A 19,583-nucleotide genomic window follows, 5' to 3' on the forward strand; every position below is an offset into this window, starting at 1 on the left:
TCTGTTATTTAATTTGTTGGCTCTTATGTGCAATGGCACATGGGCAAACAGCTTCATGATATTTTGGGTTTCAGTTGAAGCTTAACATTTTCAGAAAATTCAACTGACTATCACCGATGAAGGTCGATTTATGTATTTATGTGTGGAGTGACAGCAGAGATGACAGAAGCTGGAATCAAACCTACAACATTAAATGCACAGGCCATTATGCCGGAGCAGTAACATTCCCCAAGCATGTTATTTCTTTGTTATTTTATTTATGGTAGAAATGTATCGCGGCTCATGTCTCTTCTGTTTTGTAGTTGTCTTTCAGTGAACTGAACAGCTAGTCAGCTGGCAAATGAGAGAGTTTTGCATTTTAGACAGAAGGCAGAAAACATGGCTCCTTTCAAGTTATAAAACTGGAGAGTTTCATCATCCTGGGATATAGTCATCTGAAATGTGTGTGCAATTCAAAACGGCCTAAACCAGGGGTGTTCTGATCAGTTTTGGGGCAAGATACTCTAGCATGGAGATTGTGTCTTACACAGAATCAGTTTTTCACATGGTCCTTGTGTGTCCAGTGTGAGATTACTGTGGTTGGTTCACATCTTCACTAGAGAGTGTCTGTCCTCCGGCAGAATCATACAGAACACGTGTCATGAAAGCCGCATGGTGTCAGGCCATTTCTTTGCTCCACTGCTTCACTCCCCCCTGCAGCCTCCACATCCTCTCTGCTCGTCTCGTTTTTATGCCTGTTATTTGCCCTCCCACCCATCCCCACTGCTGCTGTTCGTCTTCCTCACAGTCTCCATTTCCAGCTCGACACCCTAGCAGTCCACACTCGATTGGATTCCAAACCAATTTTGCCACCATGAATACCTCTTAGTTCTGCTTTCCTTATCACAATTACTTTCCAATTTTCAGCCGCATCCTGTTACCTCCCGCAGTGGGCTGGTGTCTGATAGCTGGAGCTCTAGTGCCAGCCCATAAGACAGCAAAAGCAAGCAAATTGATCTAGCTCAATAGTACCTTTTGAATGTGCAATGAGTACTTTAACACGAGGCTGTGACTGTGATATAAGCACTTGTTGTTGTCACTCTTGACCTTGTGTTAAAGAATGATGGGATATTTAACCCTAGGCTTTGCCCTAGAGGGACTCTAATGTGCCCTAACTGTGAGGACTCACCTACTGTTATTTGATTGATGTAGCTGCAGCGTGGTAGTCAGCATTACATCAAGAAACATCTTTGTGTCCGTTGGTGCCACTGCAGTGAGTAAAGAGGTCTGTGTATGATCCAATTATGCAAGGATTCTATTCATTCTGGCAAACGGAAAAGGAAAAACCGGTCAGAATTTAGTTTTTTGTGGGCATCAATAAAGGAAAGTAGTTGTTTTTTCATTCTGAAGGGGATGAACAAATAAAATAGAAAAACAAATGTAATTTCTGATTTTGATTTTTTCACATTTGTGGATTTCTGACTCTTCAGTGTGAGCATGTGCTGAAAGTGCATGCACCTCACAGGAGTACGCAGAGTGAAAAAGTGGAATATTATCAGATTTCAGAGATACAGTACTAACAAAATAACAGAAATACAACTTTTGCTAGATTGAATGGAATAGTTGAATGATTGGATGGTACACAGACCTAAACACCCCCACAATCATCATCTTCACCACCATCATCAGATGGACTTGTGTAACCATCCCTCTGTTTGTATTCAGATTAACACAGCAGGCCTGAGTGTGTTGCAGGCTGTTGTCATGACGTTAGGGTTAATGCCAGCAGATGTTTCTTCTGTGCCTCATTCTGAGAGCATGTTGCATCTGCACATAAACTTACAAAATGCTGCCAGGGGTAGAGATTGACCCCTTAAAAAAAACTTTACTTTTTCTTTTCTGCCTCGAGCCAGAGTTACAAGTTCAGCTGTGTTTGTAGCTCGCAGCAGGATCAAGACCTCTCCTGTCATCATCTGCTTATCTTTAATAAACAATCTTTCAACTTTCTATTTCAGATGTACTGATACCATTAATAGCGTAGATTCATCCTATCTGTATTCTGCAAAGTGCTTGGCAATCACTGTTTGAGGGTTATTATCATTTTTAGGAGGAGGAGGAGGAATAGCACATTCAAATAAAGGCCGGATGCTAACAAAGGCCTGTTAAAACACATGGAGGGAGGGTGGACGTATCTGTACTATTAGGACAGTAACCAACATACTTGATTAATCTGGAAATATTTTTTTTATCAATCAATTAATAATTTCATAATTTTTAATCATAAAAGACAGAAAACTGTAACTAGTGAATATTTGGCATTTTTGCTGGGGAAAAAAAGGCTTTTAAGCCCAATTTGCAAGTCGCCAAGCTCACAGACAGTCTGGCTGTGATCAGGGGTAAATCAGCAATCATTCAGCACTCACCACTCATTATGTGTGAACTACTACACAGGGCATCAAAGAGGCCCACCGACACCAGACAGATATATATCATGCTAAATATCTGCCTTCTTGAGTTTTATTGACGGTAGCTAAACAGCGAAGTAGATTCGACTGTTTAAAAAGAGATATTGCAAGCAGTCAAGTGGTTAACAGTATAATAGTGTTAAAGGTGGTCTTACACCGATATTTTTGGATTGCACATTTCATGGGGGATTATCGTTTCAGATTTTTATAACCCAGCGGTCTGAATGAGGGTGACAGAGCCCTGTCCCTCTGCATGCTCTTGTCTGTCCATCTGTGTTAACGTCCTGTTACCCAGGGGAACAGCTCAGCACACTCCTTTGCAAATCAGGAATTTTGGCTTCTAAAACAGCTGCAGTCAAAAATGTATCCATATGTCCCAGGACATGAGGGCTCTGCAGCAGGAGATGATCTCAGAAGATCATTGGTACCCACCCAGCCACAGCCTGTTCACCCTGATGCCTTCTGGGAAGAGTTATAGAAGTTTCTGCTGCCGCACCACCAGACTGCAGAGCAGCTTTTTCCCCTATCAGACTCTTAAACTCTAATTCATCCTCAGAACTGCTCCACTGATGATAGTTTCTGTTTACCATTTTTTATTATTGCTTCTATATTAATGTATAGTGTCTGCTATATAGCAGGATAACTTTACAACCTTGTACCTTGTACTTTTGGGTAGAATTGTAGGGTTCCACACACGTCATCATGGTGTACTGCTACAAACACTGAGGGTGTAGTAGGATGTAACGATCATGAAGATGTGAACTGTTTTACCCTGCATGCACTAACCTCAGTTTTTTGTGTCTATTTCTTTTTAATAACCAGCGGTGAAGAGGCTCATGAAAGAGGCTGCTGAGCTGAGGGATCCCACAGAGCACTACCATGCGCAGCCACTGGAAGTAAGTTAACCACAGGACACTACTGGACTGTAGTGACTGTGTACAGTAGAGCCCAGTATTTGTAGTATATTACTTTAGCTGAAGATCCCCACGACAACACCCTTTCCCATCCTGTATAATCTAACGGAGCGTATTTGGTGAAGATGTACAGCCAATATTTATTCTGTAGTTTGTTCTATTTCTCAATAATCAGTAATAACAACATAGTATTCAAGTAATTAGATGTGGGATGTTGTTCCATCACAAAATAAAAGGCAGCTGGGCCAAGAAACACGAAGAAGATCAGACAGGTCTTAAACAATTCCCCAAGCTAGTCAAATGTCACATCCAGTTAAAGTGATTTAAATAATCTGTCAGCAGTGGCGAAGCTAAGGTGCCAGTTGGCGATAAACTGGATTGTGTGATCCCAAGGTCCTACTCTTTACTAGGGGTGGCAATCTCTGGGCACCTCACGATGCAATTACGATTCAGACGGCTGCGTTTCGATTGTAAAACGATTATCGATGTATCTTGATGCATTATTTTTTCTAGACAGGATCTCTGGATAATTACTAAGCATTTAATTTGCACATTAAAATCCAAAAGAAACCTCTCCTAATTAGATTAAAAGGACTAGTCTGCATCCCTAATTTACTTTAACCTCAGCTCCCCTTAACAACCAGCTGTCAGACTCCTCTGAAAACTGAAAAATAATAATCAGGATGTACAGTATGTGTACAGGACAGAGCTGTACACCAGTTTAGTCTAAACCTGTACCAGATGTTCTCAACCCTTGACTAGTAGGTTAGTTAGTACTGACATACAGCCGATTATTAATATTACTTCGTTACTAATTTAGCTAACGTTACATAAATAAATAAATATTTTTAGCGCCTTTCACGGGACAGTTACAGTGACAGAACAACAAAAAGTCATCCAGGATTGAATGCCTGGGTAAAGAGCTGGGTTTTTAGTAGATTTGTGAAAGTGTCCAGACAGGGAGCATTTGGGATCTCTGTGGGGATCAGCTCCAGAGGGTGGGCGCTGTGATGCTGAAGGCTCTGTCCCCAAAAGTCCAGAGTCTGGTGTGGGGGACAGAGAGCAGGGCAGATGTTAGCTAGCGCCAACAGCCTTCACTTTTCCAGCCGTTGGGGAAACTGCAGACTTTTATAAACGGACACACAGTGACCTACTCTGCACATTTAGCACCTGACTGAAACTTACTGCTAATATTTTCCTCCGCTAACTTTCAGCGTCATATTCTGCTGCCCGCTCTCTCACTCTCACACAAGATACGCGGAGAGCTGCAGAGCGTCACCATGCTGTGTGCGAGTTAAAACCATTACTTGCGCATTGATGTTAATGATTGTGTGACATTTTAGTAGGGTGGTTATTCATCCCGCAGCGGTGGTGTGCGGAATACAGGGGAGCACTGGTGGTCTCTCTGTTGTGTGCGCTCCACAGACGGTCCCGGCGCTGCACTTCCGCGTTTTCCGCTTTTTGCGTTCCGTCAACATTACGTTATCAATTAATATTTAATAATCGATTTTTAGACATTTGTTAATCGATTCACCATCTTCCACGTCCGCATCGCGATGCATCTAAGAATCGATTATTTATCCCACCCCTACTCTTTACAAGTCGAAGTGTCCTTGAGTAAGACACCGAACCTGAAATTCCTTCTGATGAGTGAAGGGAAAATTGTACGTTGCTGTGATGTTGTCCATCGAGTGGATGTTAGATCCTTGGTTTGGCCTTTTGGCCTCATTCAAGTCAACACACACCCTGCCAAAATCATTGCAAATTACTCCTTACAGTTATAGCACCCTCTAGTATTGCACTGATTGTTGTCTGTACATCCATTGTTACAGTGTAGTATTTTTGCCAAAATGCAAAGAAATGCTGACCAAAAAAAATCACTGACATCATACCAACATTACACTTCTAGTTTACAACATCCAAAGCATGATGGGAACTGTAGTTCCAAAACTCAAACTAAATAATAGTAGGAGTGACAATACAATGAACATTAGCTTTGTTATCAAAAATGTTTAGACGCTATAAAAGCATCATTCACTGAAAATCTGAAAATCTTTGCTGTCCTCCAGCGGCTTCACTTCTCACCTTGCTCATCACATTTGTTTGTGCTTACAGGTATAAAAAAGCATATTTCTGCACGTCCATGCACCCATCAATGATGCTGTTGAGTTGGGCTCAGAATGTCCATCAACATGATGTATATCCCAGTAGGCACTGTCACTCTCCTAATACCATTCATTTACATATATTTGCTATGTTAAAAACCATAGCAAAAGCTTAAAACAATTTCAAACTGTGTAAAAACTTTTTTTCCCACTAATATGCATACAGCATTTCTGAGTAGTGTAAGGGCGGGTTTACACCAAAGGTCCGGTTCTTGAATCAAACCAATGCGAGAATGAAACATTGTTTCAATTTTTCAACTGGTCTAGTTTGGGTTCACAAAGGAAAAACTCAAACTGTTCAGAAATTATGAACAAAAGCCATGTGATGGAAATTTTATTGATTATTGTTCATCAGACAGCAGGTAAAAAAAAAAAAAAATGCTCCAAATTTCTGCCTGGATATTATACATAGAGCACCGTCAGGTTCATATTGGTGTTCTGGAGTGCATGTCAGCAGACTTTAGAGGGCCGCGCAGATGAATGTCTCGTAAGACAGCGGGTATTAAATCGTTTAATAATGCAGGCATTTGGAGAAAGAAACTGTGCATCAGAAAAGGAGAAGTACAATTTATTCCCTTTCCAAAACCTAAAACAGGCTGTGTATTGTTCCTAATGTAATGTTAGTTAACTAACGCTTGCCAACTTACTACTGAATGTAATGTTGTGTAGCCCTACTGTTTTTGCTTTTTAATGATTGTAATAGTGAACAGAGACCTACCCAGCTGTACAGGAACAGTGTTGATCCTTAGTATCGTCATAATCGTCAGGTGATGCGGTGGTTTACTTTTACTCTGTGATCAGTAATGTTTGGCTTTAGCTTCTAGCTTTAGCTTATTGTTTTTTCATGTCAGTTTGACAGCCTGAATACAACCTTCAAATGCACAATGCAAAAATTTCTGTTTGCTTCTTTCTGAGGTTGCTTTTTCCCAAAAAATAGACAATATTTCTCCAGGGAGAGCAGTAATGGACGGTGGCAGCACTGTGATAAAAGTCCGACAGGTCCAACAGTTTGTTGGACTTAGAAACTGTAACTAAGGGGGCGTGGCTTAGCAAAGGGGCAAACATACAAAAGTCAGTTTGACAAGTGTACCACCAGTACCACCAGTCAAACTCCCCACCCTCTGTTCCTGACTGTTGCAGTTTCGCCTTTCTTGTTATTTCCTCCTTATGTGTTTTATTGTACATACCAAACACCAAGGCAAACCTGAAAACCTAACTGATAATTAAATGTATTCTGATAAATATGAAATATTATAATTAACGACAAGAATACATACAATACATACAAATAGTACAGTAATAAAAAACAAGTACTATTTTAAATGACACATATAAAGGTAGCTTTCTGTGATTGACTTTCTTAATTGTAAACTGCCCTATTATATAAATTAAATAACTCCTCACCATTGGCACAACAAACAGCTGTGGGGGTAATGCTCCACAAGACATGTCACTGCCAGTGCTGTGACATCAGACAGACATGAAAGGGTTTGGTCTTTCTTGATGGACATATCTGTACTATGTGTTCAATGTGGCATTTTCTCTTTCTGCAGGATAACCTCTTTGAATGGCACTTCTCTGTACGCGGGCCCCCAGATTCCGATTTTGATGGCGGAGTTTACCACGGCAGGATCGTGCTTCCCCCAGAGTATCCAATGAAGCCCCCCAGCATCATCCTCCTCACAGTAAGACACAGACCAAGGCCAGCTCTCAATCGCTACCAATTATTCTTCAGCTGAAGCGGAACAGGAAGCTGTCAAATCAGATGATCAAAGAGTGGAAAATGGACAGCATGTCATTTAACCCGCAGCCATTTCTTCTTGCAGCACACATAGTGACAGTTGTCAGATCAAAGCCTGGGCTGTCATCATACTGTCAGAAGAAACTGCACTGGTGTTGTGAGAATATGATACTGTCATATTATATTCAGACAGCTGTATGACAATTGCACTAATGACAGACTGATGAAAGCCAGAGTACTCTGACTTGTTGTGACAAACCTTTTCATTGTCCAGACCTGGTTTGATAATGTTTCTTTTTCAGTTTGCAGGAATTATTTGAAAACTCTTACTTTTGCAGAATAGCTTCCTGTTTCCTCATTCTACACTCTCAGCTGATTCAAACTGTCATGTCTGTCTGTTTGTTAATATATCTCCCCCCACATACTTACCTCAGCCTTGTTTTTATTGCCTTTCCTTCTAGCCAAATGGAAGATTCGAAGTTGGGAAGAAGATTTGTTTGAGCATCTCTGGGCATCATCCAGAGACCTGGCAGCCCTCTTGGAGCAGTATGTATACTTAAAGAAAAAGTTTGAGTTTAGTCTGGAAAAATATTAATAGTTTGTGATTAATGATTTGTGGAGTGGGAAAATGGCATCACTCACTATATAAATGCCAGTATTCAGATAATGACAGGTTCTCAAATAATATCTGGAGGTAATAATGCATTACATTTATATAGCGCTTTATCATAGAAACTTTGAGTACTTCAAAGTGGAGTGGTGGGGATCTTAACCACCAACAATTTGTGTCAGAACGCTTACTACATGCCTCATATGGTGAATTCAGCATAATCTACCACACAAGCAGCAACCGCCAGTTCTGAAAAGTGAAGCCAATGCCAGCAGGGGGCAACCACTGGTTGCAAGAAGTCCGATTCCATTAGAAATAATGGTAAATTAAACTACTTAGGATAGAGGCAACTCGCAACACACTGCACTGTGTACATTTGACTAGTGGTGAACTTGTCTGTGTTTTTGTCTAAAAACTTTGACCCTTTCACAGTCTGTTTTCTTTTCATGAAAGTTAATGGTAGCATTTTGGTCGCCCAAAAAAATGTCTTCTTCAGTGTTGTACTAAAACACGCTCTAACGAGTCAGGTGTTAATTTTTCACGTGACCACACACGCAGTAGTATGTTTTCAAGGGGAAAGTACATAAACACACACTGTTGGGAAAATATTTATAAATAACTGACTTGGTAAAATTACGTCGATTAGAAGCTCTGATGTTTGGTTTGGATTACTTTTCAATTAATCGTCCAGCCCTGTAAAGAAGTAATCCAAACTTTGATTCTTGAGAAATCACGTATTGCATATATATATTTTGCAAACATGCTATTTGTAATATTGTTATAACAGTTAATTTGCTGTCCATATAGAGTGAACTAGATGTTTGCGAGTTTTGTATATGCTCTGATAATGCTAATCCAACAGATCTTTGGAGTAGAGTCTATGTTGATTCCACATTCCAAGAACATGAACTCATACTGAAGTCGGAAGAGCGACTTCACAGGTCGGGAAATGGAACTATCCTAGGAACACCTGAATGCAATGTGAGTCCCTGGTTGCAATTCGCATCCCTCACCACTAGATGCCACTAAAACGTTTAAAAGGAACAGAAGGAATAATGGCATTTGAGGTGCTAGCAGTCTTTAATTTTGAAACATTCTTGCAGGAACTTTAGCTTAACAGCAATCACAAATTGGTCAAAATGTAAGTGAAAATGATTAGTGACTGAAGATTATTTTTCAGTTAAAAAGTGACTCTGCTCTTAAAAAGAGAGCAGCAGTGGTGTGTACCACATGACTTGTTGCAGTGAAAATGTGCATTATGCTGAATTTGCCAAGAGAACAAGCAAACATGGAGAATCTTCATATTCTGTTGATATGTTGAAATATGTAAAAACCAAAAGCACCACCAAACCAATACAAATCATGTAGATTTGCAGATGATTTTTGGGGTCCTAAATTTTCTAGATTTAACCTTATATCCTTTGTGTTGGTTGTGCAAATTATACAGTATTTATTGAGTACCTAATGGTGAGCCTCTTCGTTGGAAAAAGGGCATATTTTCTTACCTCCAGAGTCAAAACTTATAATTTATTCCTACCAAGAACTCTTTTTAGTTCCCTACTGATGATCCATCCTTTTGCTGAGTTCTGCTTTCATGTTACTTCTCAGCATGGGACTTCAATCAGAAGGAACTCAGTGGGAGACAGTGCATCTTCCTCAAAGCATTTTTCCCTACTGGTTCCCTCTCATAATCAAAAAAATGTTTAAATCAATAACAGAATTAAATCAAAGACAAAAGTTGCGCTAAACCTCTTTTTACCAACATACTGCAGGTCACATGTCTCGATATTCCTTAGAGATTTGGCTCACCCTGCTGGGTTGGGTGCAAGTTGTGTCTTATCCCGTTTGGAATGACCACAGGAGGCCCGGCTGGATAATTGCAGTTTAGTTCAGAACGCCACAGACAAGCCAGCTGTGGTGATTCCAGGGTTCAGTTCAATTTATTTACATTTTATTTATATAGCACCAAATCACAACAGAAGTTATCTATCACTTGTTATAAAGAGCAGGTCTAGACCTCGTTGCTTCAGTTATTGTTATTGTCATTAATATTATATAATATTATTATTCATTTCCTTAGTATTTTCTTAGTATAATTAGTCCTATTCATTTTCTATCTGTACCACTACCACCATTACTGTTTTTGTGTTACCTCTCCCCCTCTCCTACTCTCTCGCTCTTGCGCTCTCTCTCTCTCTTGCAGAACCTAGACTCAGGGTGGGCTGTTATCTGCCTTGGTTGGGTTGGGAGAGGTGGAGGTGGAGAGAAAAAGCAGGAGGAATGAGAACATACAGTAGAACAATGCAAATTCCACATAGAGATGTAAAGTAATAGCAGTGGTAGTGGTATTAATAGTCATAAATATTTGAATAGTAATATTAATCATAGCAGTAGCAATAATAATAGCAATGACAAGACATAAAAATTATATAATTTAATTAATGATAAGTAATGAAGATGATAATAATAATTGTTGTAGTGGTGGTTGTGCAGGAACATGGGGACAGTTGATGGCTCGCAATCATAGATCCTGACTCTACAGTTCTGGATGCAGAAACACCTGCAGAAAGTAACAGAAGGAGAGAGGAGAGCAACATGCTCACGGATTACTACTGTTGGCTGCTGCTGTAGTTGATATGCAACGCCTACATATTTAATAAAGTGTGGCTAAGTAATTCAAACATTCCCTCTGATGTCACTTTGGAGAAGATTTACATTTTTATATTTTACATATTCCTATTTATTTGGAGCCATTTATGAATATATATTTATTTGTGAATATGTTTGTAGCTTTTTCTCAAGCTGTTTGCCTGGTCTGTTTGTAGTTGATATTATTTGGTGTTTTTATAATTGTATAATTGTGTATATTTTTTTCAAGATCATTTTATTAAGGTTTAATCCACATGATCAGGTTGTGTTCCAATATAAGGAACCACATTTTGTTTTTACAAACTTAAACACAAGCACATCACAGCAGTAACCACACTTACACAAAAGACTAAGATCAAAGCAAAAACAAAGAAACAAAAACAGGGCATACAGCAGTTCTACTGACCCGTTTGGAGAGATAAATCAACTGTGTCTTTCATTAAATTCACCCCTGAGACCGTCATGCAGGTGGGAGGAAGTTCAGTCCAGTGTGTCCCAAGCATTAATGACGGATGCCATATCTTGACCCTTCACATTGTCATGTATGGTATAAGTCAGCTTCTTCAAGGGAAGTGGTCTCATTAGTTCCGCATGCCAATCATCTATTGAGGGAGCTGCTATGTACAATAATATTCTGACAAGCTTTGAATTGTGACTGATTTCTAGGTTGTCTCTAGGATGTCTCCTGCTAGGATACATTGAAGAGGTGACAGTTCCACCTCGTAACCCAACATTCTGACCACCTCATCTTTCCAGAACTGTTGCATCTTCATGCATTTCCAAAGCATGTGTACATATGTACCAACTTCAGTACCACATTTCATACATAGGAGTGAGCCTAAGCCCAGCTTCAATCTTAATAGTGGGGTATCATGCCGTCTATGCGATTCTTTTAAACTGCCTTTCCCTATCTGTATTACACCACAATATGCTAAATGTGTTTTTCATGATTGATTCATAGTTATTTTTCATATATGAGGCTCCAGATCCGTTTGCCGTTGTCTTCTAATATGTTCTGTAGAACAACCCAATTCCCGAAAAAAATATTAATTGGCCAGTTTCTAGCTTTTAAATCTATCCACATGTTCACCTTGTCTGGATTGACCCACTTGTACATGTATTGCAATTGTGCTGTACAGTAATAAAAACAAATATGTTTTTCTTTCTTGCCTTACCATAAGAATTTGGAGAACATTTTTATCTAGTTTAGCGAACAGTGTGTTTGGATGAATATTTGGCAGAATCTGTAGGTGGTACCTCAGTCTAGAAAGTATATTCATTTTGAGCAGGCTTGTTTTTCCCATCCAAGTATTCGGCAAGCTTCCCCAACTGTGAAGGCCATCTTGTATACAATCTACAAATGATGTAATGTTGAATCTGCTTAGTTTTATCTGAATAGTTCTATCTATTTCTGTTAGATACAGCAATAAGTCAATAAATTAAAATGGCCTCAATGCCGTTTTTATGGACTTTACCAGAGGGTGTTGGCTGCTGCTCAATGTAAACAATAAGGTGATCCACAATTGTTTTTAGTTTTGGTTTGGTTACTGTGGCCATGTAGCTGTTGCCATTAGGGACATCACTTGTAAGTGGCTGAATCTGTGTCAAGACAAATGCAGGAAAAAAATCTACCTCAGAGCAAATAAAAGAAATACTGCATTTCATCAAAAGAAATTTCGCATTTTAAGTGTATTCAGTGATATCAATTCTGCTGTCAAATAACATGCAAAGTAATATGCAAATTGACCTAAAAAGTTGGTGCTTAATGTAAAAGGCCACACTCAAAACCAGAATACTTGTGTGCATGTAATGTTGTCAGTGTTTGGTAGTTATTACCAAAAAAACCTGGATAACCTTTAAAGTAGGCTTATCTTTCAAAGACATTCAGATATAATGGGCTTCCAGATGCTTTATTTAGTATATTGGATAGACTGGCGCACAGACAAAACACAGCCAGTCATTACATAGACACAAACAAGCCCCTGACCCTGACCATATTGCAAAACGTGTCCCATGCCAGCTGGAGAATGTGAGAGTACAGACTCATGGTAGATGTCCTCACGGCAGCAGGGGTAAATCCAGGCTTACGCTCAGAAAACAAAGCATCATTCCCTCTTATGTAACACGGGTACTGAACATGACGACATGTGCAGCCTGTCGTGTAATTTAACCTTCTGTTCTACCCAGCAATGTTGAACGTGCTCTGTTTTAAGTTTTTCTCATGTCCTCTTTGTTTTTTCTCCTCTTGTCTGTTTCTCTTCCAGTCCGAACCGCCCTAATAGCTATAATCGGATTCATGCCAACAAAAGGAGAGGGAGCAATAGGATCTCTTGATTATACCCCAGAAGAGAGGAGGGCCCTTGCCAAAAAGTAAGATGTGCTAGATGAAATTCTTTCCAATGTTTACTCTCTGCGGAGCAGGTTTTGTGTATCCTCTGTTATGTATAGAGAATGATGAGGTGAGTATGGGGAATGGTGTGGAACAGTGTGTATAATATAGATGATTTTATCTTGCATGGTAGATTAATAGCCACACAGGTTGAGGAAGTTATCAGTACCGCCATTACATGCATGATGCTGTATAGATGGCATTAACAGAGCTAACTCCATAAGAGCATGTAATGTAATCATTCAGCATCTGAGTGTCAGTGGGCATGCCCTTGCACTAATAACTGCCTAGTCACAAAGGGATAGGAGCGCACTCAAGTCAGTCCTGGTATTGCAAGGTGACAAATTCATTCTCACCAACATACCCTGTCCCTGGAGGGAGCATGAACGGGCATGTTACTCTTCATTTCACACCACGTTTCCCTTGAAAACATTGCAACAGGAGAGGGTCCAGCTAAAGTCGCTGTTTTATTAGCAGATGAGAAAGGTGCCAGCTGTTTCATTAGCACATGCAGATGATACACAGCACAAAGACGCACTTCGCTTTAAATATATAGCTGCTTATCTCCCTGATGGAAATCCTTTTATTCATTTTTTTCTTCTGTCTAAGGCTGAGGTAGCACCTCTCTTTGGTTTCTCATCTCCTGTTTCTGTGCGCATGGTGAGTGTGAGAGTTGTCAGTCAGAGAAGGACCTCTGCACAGCAGGAAAGGGCTGCAGTCTAATGATTTCAGAGTTTGCCGAGTTTATGACTGACAAGGTAATTGTTCAGGAAGTTAGCCAGGATGTGTTATAGCAAGACAAACACATGGGGCTTTGTGGAGGTCTGGGAAGTCCACATTTCATATACAGGAGGAGATCTGTCACTAGATATATCGTGATATTAGTTGATAAAAGTAATTTAGTGTAAGGACATAGTGGAGTAACTGATGGTCATGTTACATGGTTTTACCAATCGATCATTCACAGAACAAAAGATTCACGTTAACTCTGTAGACTCCTATGAATTGCCTGTAGTGATCCAGGGGGAAAGTTTTCTTCTTTTTAGAGGAGTCTGTGACTTTCCACTAAAGGAAAAAGCACTGGCGGACATCTCTTAGTTCAGTTCTTCAGGATTTATTGATCCAAAGTTAACAAAATTATTCTTAGTGGTTGACTTTAAACAAACAGACAAACAAAATCAAAAACTTAACTTATATTCTTTTTCCACAACTCACAGTGGTCACTAAACTATTTTACTTCCTCTGATGATTTTACGCATATGAATAACCTAATTAGGAGGAGGAGCGATCCGATTTCAAATATTTTTATATAACTGTTATTTCAAACAATAAAAAGAAAAGAAAAAAGGTCACCTTGCTTTTCCATAACAACAATAATAATTAGAGCCCTGCTGCCTGGGATGGGGGTTAATGCTAGGGCCAGTCACAAAGCTGGCCTCAATGGCGAGGACCATTCCTGCCTAGCCTCCCTATGCCCTCTCCTGACTCACAGCAGTATGTTTAATTACATTACATTACATTTATTCACTTGTTGTCAGAGGTCGCACGCCTTTGGAGCAACTATGGATTAAGTGTCTTGCTCAGGGACACATTGGTGGTTGTGTCACAGTGGGGAGTTGAACCTGGGTCTCTTTGTGGTTGAGGCTACGCTGCTGACAGACTTGATTGTAGATTTATTTCTGAAACAGTGTGTTATTTCTAATTAACGGTCCTCTCATTTTTCCCTAGTTCATCACTTCTAAATATTCTCTAACATTGCTTACAGCAGCTAAAGCTGCCCGTTGCTACATTAGCCACAAAGCTAATGCCGTGTTTATCAGTGGAGGAGCACTAACATTGATGAGCCGCCAAACTATAGTTTCTGACTTATTCTAAATATATCTGCCATCCGCCTGTCTGCAGTTATAGTTGGCGTGTCTGAAATGATTAAACCAGAGTGGACATGTAAATAAACGTGAGCTGAACAAGAATCTAACACGGCTTTCTGTAGCTCCTCTTTTTGTGACTTTGTAGATGTAGTCAAAGCGGCGCTGGTTATAGTTATGACGTTAAATGAAATCTCAAAGTTGCTGGTCCTCATTGTGTAATATTAGATGCATGCAACAGCAGCTCACTGTATCCTAGACGGCATGATTTATACCGATGATGGTTAAATGGTTTCACGTAGCTTTGGTTAGAATTAAAGAGTGCTGTTAAAGGGATGAACTAGGTGTGAACGTGCTACATTGAAATTATGGCAGATTATGTGTAAAGTGAAATACACATACACATTCTCTCTCACTGAAAAGGTTGCACCTTCCAGCAGCAAATATTTATTGATGTGCAATTGTTTACGTGTTCACTTTTTGAGACAGTAATCTATTTTATTAACATAAATCATTTAGGAAAAGGTTTTATAGCCCACATACATACCAGCTTTCAATATCGGCCTATTCTAAATGTAGTTTATACAGTAAAGGGGTCTACTCTCAAAATCGAAATATCGGCTCATAAGTCTGCTCCTTTTATCCTCCTTTTATACTTTAATATCGACATAGGCCCTCAAAAACCTGTATTGGTTGGGCTTTAAATAATACCAATAATCTACTGTGGCTTCAACAGGTGGCATGTTATGCAAGGTATCGAATAAAGTACTCTATGGTATCGGTATGATTTTAAGGGGACTGCTTTTGGTACTAGTATCATAAAATTATAAATAGTACGATACGCATTAATATTTGACAATCCAACAAATAAATTATGGATGTAACTGGGCAAAATGAAGGAAACCGTACTCTTAGTTATCTGTTCAGATTAATTTGAATCATATAGCTCAAGTGCATAACAGAAGTTATCTCATTGCACTTTTCATACAGAGCAGGTCTAGACCGTATTTTTTGTAATATTATGTCAGACGAATATTTTCCTCCTTAGTTAGTTAGTTAGTTGATAGCTGGCGTTCGGACTGAAATTGGCACTGCATTAAGAAATGCAAGGGCATGCATTGGTGTGAGAGTATGAATGAGCACAGATACAGGGGAGACGATGAAATTCAATCCAGGAAGGCCAGTTTTAATATAGCTTCATGAGTTTCAGGCATCAGACATTGTGCAGCAGTTTCTAATACTATGAAACAGGATTTAACTGACGGCAAATATCATTTCATCCTTTTGACAACAATTGTAAAGTAAACTGTACATTTACAAAATAATGTATGTAATGGTAAATGAACTGTACTTTTATAGTGCCTTTCTAGTCTTCAGACCACTCACATTCACCACATTGACAAACATGCACACGCTGATGACAATTTTACTGGAGGAGCCGGGGACCTTCTTATTAATCGACCACTGCCGGCCATTCTACTCCACTTTTTTCCTCTGCCCCTCCCACTAGAAAGCCAATTGTCTGCATTTTACAGCCAAAGCGGAAAACAGATTTCAGCCAATCGTGTGGTTCTACTGATGTAAGGGTCCGTTTTACTTTGAGTGCACATGCGTCGTAGTAGTGACACATGCGTAACCAGTAGGGAAAACGCTTTTTAAACCTTATTTTGGGGCAAAGTTTTCTGCGATTTTTATTAGATTTTACTGCTGATTTTATTCATGTAGTTTTTATGTCCCCGGTGACCAGCAGAAGTGCAGTTCTGGCTCTCTTCCCATTCATTCAATTAGGAACCTGGTCTTGTTAGTCTGAAATAGCTGACATTGCCAAGATGGCTGGCGAGTGGAATGACTTGCCTTTAAGGACTTTGGTAAGGTCCAATATTTTGTGGCCCTCTGCGCTGGGACCCCTGCTAAGCCAACAGAGTGGTCTCAATGAAATAAAAGAGGGTACATTTTTTTGAAACTAAGTCATCTGAACATGGCCTTAAGTCCTAAGTATGCTTCAAATGTACTGTGATGTGCGACGTGTCATCCACGTCCAAAGGCAAGAACCTTCCAAATGGCTGCTCACAAAGGCCGGGCGAAAAGCCGTCATAACCTCCTTGTTGTGTCCTGATGCCTCCCCAATCTCTATCCCAAGAAAACTGTCTTTTATTTGCTTTTCGTTTTGACTTGATGAAGACAACAGCACACTGTTGGGCATTGTCCTTGAAAGTATTCATGCTGTTGCACTCTGTTGTATACACAAAACGCTACGGAAGTAGGAGAGAATGAAGAAAGAGATTGTGGAATTGTCTGTTTTGGAAAATTACAATAGTCTGATATAGCCCCCTCAATTCCACTATTGGAAGGGGTTGTTTCACATGCTGTTTGACAATCCGACAAGCACTTTCTTTCAAGCATACGGATGCCTTAAAGCCTTTCTGCCACTAAATGACACTAAATGTGAAATTACATTTCAGCAACGACACTCCTGAAGCAATGAAAGCGACATCATCTCAAACATGCCACTGTCCTCTCAGTATGCATCTCAGATTTTAAAAACCAAGAATGGAGCAACCATCAACCAGCCACAGAGCCTTTTTGCATAGCGTCCACTTTTGGAGACATAAGCTGCCTGTTTAAACTCATACTGTCATAGTCTAGTGACATAGTGACTGGAGGTGTAAGTGATCATTTGCTGTTCCTTGCCAAATGTCAGATGCCTAATAAACCCATTTTTTTTTCCTTAGCTGCATTTTAACTTCCCTTGAATAGATCCAATTTCAATTTTGCCCTAGAAGAAGACACTGATTTGGAATATCAATAATGACCCGTGTATCCTAATCTTTCCACGCCACCTTTAGCCTGAGGAGCTCCACCGTGATGACGTGGTGTTCCTCAGAGCATGATTCATCCCTCCTCTTCACAGCTGTAACATCAGTCCATTTGTTGCTGCAAGGAATGATTAGCTTTTCTAAGGCAAATCTTCATATCCCTCTTGGGTTTTTTTTGCTTTGCTATGTTTTGTCCACATGACTGCACTAGGCAGCTGAGTTAATCCATGTCTTAGCAGTATTGCACTGAACCCCGAAGTCAGGGCTGATATGAGGGCCTTAGCCCCTCTGCCCAGCATGTGAATGTACCACAGGCAGTGAAGGCAGAAACAAACCTGTCAGGCAGCCAGCAATACAAACTGAAGCTGGGTTTTCTGCAAGTATGTTTACAGGAGTTATAGAGCCATGAAAACTATGGCCAGCTCTTTCTAAAAATCTTTATAGCTTCATAATGCCAATCAAGGTGCCAAATTACCACTGGCCGAGGAACTGGTGACAGTAGATTTTTTTGGCAGATAAATCAGTGAGCCACCCTCTGTACAGGTTGCTACCTTTTGTGAAACATAACATTTAAATGCCCGGCTAAATCATAGCTCTTTGTCTGGTTTATCTTTCTTTGTTCATGTTGACCACGGTGCACTCTCTGACCATCAGCCAACAAATATAAACTGTGGCCATGTATGGAACACACTGTTCACTCCTTCACAGTAGTTTTCTCTGTGTTTTTTCCATTACGTCTTCAAGGAGCTGATTGGCAACTAGGAATTGATTTTAGGGTTAAGGTTAGATTTGGGTTTAGATTAAGGAATTCAGGTTTATCACAACAGGTTTTATTTGTTTAAGAATTTTAGCCATTGAACTTACCAAATAAATTATGTTTACATGGTTGCAGATCTGTGCATCACTCCCCATACATCAGATTTGTGATTCAAAAAGATCTGATGTTGTGGTCACTGAAGTCTTTTCCACCAGCTGGAGAAATGATTGACAGAGCTTTGTACTGTAAATGGAGTTAAGAATGACGACATCATCTTCCTACATAGCTATAGATACTTAGCTACATTGACTTAGCGGTAGGGGTTGATGTAAATCAATTCTTTGAATGCCGCACCAGGTTAACCTCTCATAGCAGCTGCTACCACTGCTTCTACGTCAGAACTTTATGTTTATTTTAAACAGCTATGCTTGCCCAGATAAACTCTGCTTTGCTCTAGTCGCATTTCCTAAATCTGTACAATGGAGGTGGAGGGAGATGTTCATAGTTTTCATGTGACGTCACATTCCAAGTAAAACGCTCCTTCGGAAGGCAAAAAAGTTATATTCCGTTGCCTGCCAACCAATATGCAAGTGATACACTGTTACTTTGAGTTTGTTACTTTTGCATAGCCAAAATTCTGGATGGTTGTTGTGCTTTTGGATTTACTAATCGAGGAGGAGACCAGCTTGGGGTGTTAGGTGAGGGATTCCCCAGAAGGTAAAAGTAAACATTCCCGCAGTCGAGAGGCAGCAGGGACCTGGAGGTTTTTAACAGTAGAAATGCTGCAGCGGATGCTGTAACGTTATATGGATCAGATATGCCCAACACTTGCAGTTCGTGTTCATATTTTTCTTTTTCTTAAGTTGAAAGGTGATCCAAAAATTTGACTGCTTTTGTGGCGTCTGTATGGGGGAGTCGCAGTGTGAGCCGCTATGTTGGTCTGTTATTTTGCCCTCCAAGTCGCAGCGCATGTCACGTGACTAAAAACTATGAATAGACAGAAAAGACATTTATGAGAATTAGACCCAGGTTGAGAAATAACTGAATTTTTATTCATCTCAGTTATTTATTTGTGATAGCCAGGGTGTCATTGTGAAAACCTAATCTTCTCATGTCTTGTATTTTAAACCTAATTGCACTTCATGATGAATTATAAGCAAGAGCCAAAGTAATTGTGTACATGTAGTGTGACATGTGAAAATGTAATTATTCTATAAGCTGGCTGGTAAACCT

The 19,583-nt window shown here is 39.9% G+C and overlaps 1 protein-coding gene across 1 annotated transcript in view; it reads left to right on the forward strand.

Annotated features, from left to right (window-relative positions):
* Positions 1 to 19,583, forward strand: part of ube2j1 (ubiquitin-conjugating enzyme E2, J1) — a 37,235-nt gene that overhangs the window by 3,417 nt on the left and 14,235 nt on the right. The window contains exons 2-5 of the mRNA XM_038726495.1: positions 3,267 to 3,340; positions 7,077 to 7,208; positions 7,726 to 7,810; positions 12,788 to 12,893. Coding sequence (XP_038582423.1) covers positions 3,267 to 3,340; positions 7,077 to 7,208; positions 7,726 to 7,810; positions 12,788 to 12,893 — 397 coding nt within the window. The remainder of the gene's footprint in view (positions 1 to 3,266; positions 3,341 to 7,076; positions 7,209 to 7,725; positions 7,811 to 12,787; positions 12,894 to 19,583) is intronic.

The sequence above is a fragment of the Micropterus salmoides genome, unplaced genomic scaffold (assembly GCF_014851395.1).
Source record: "Micropterus salmoides isolate LMB-PRFRI ecotype aquatic unplaced genomic scaffold, ASM1485139v1 Ms_hic_scaffold_18, whole genome shotgun sequence".
NCBI lineage: Eukaryota > Metazoa > Chordata > Actinopteri > Centrarchiformes > Centrarchidae > Micropterus > Micropterus salmoides.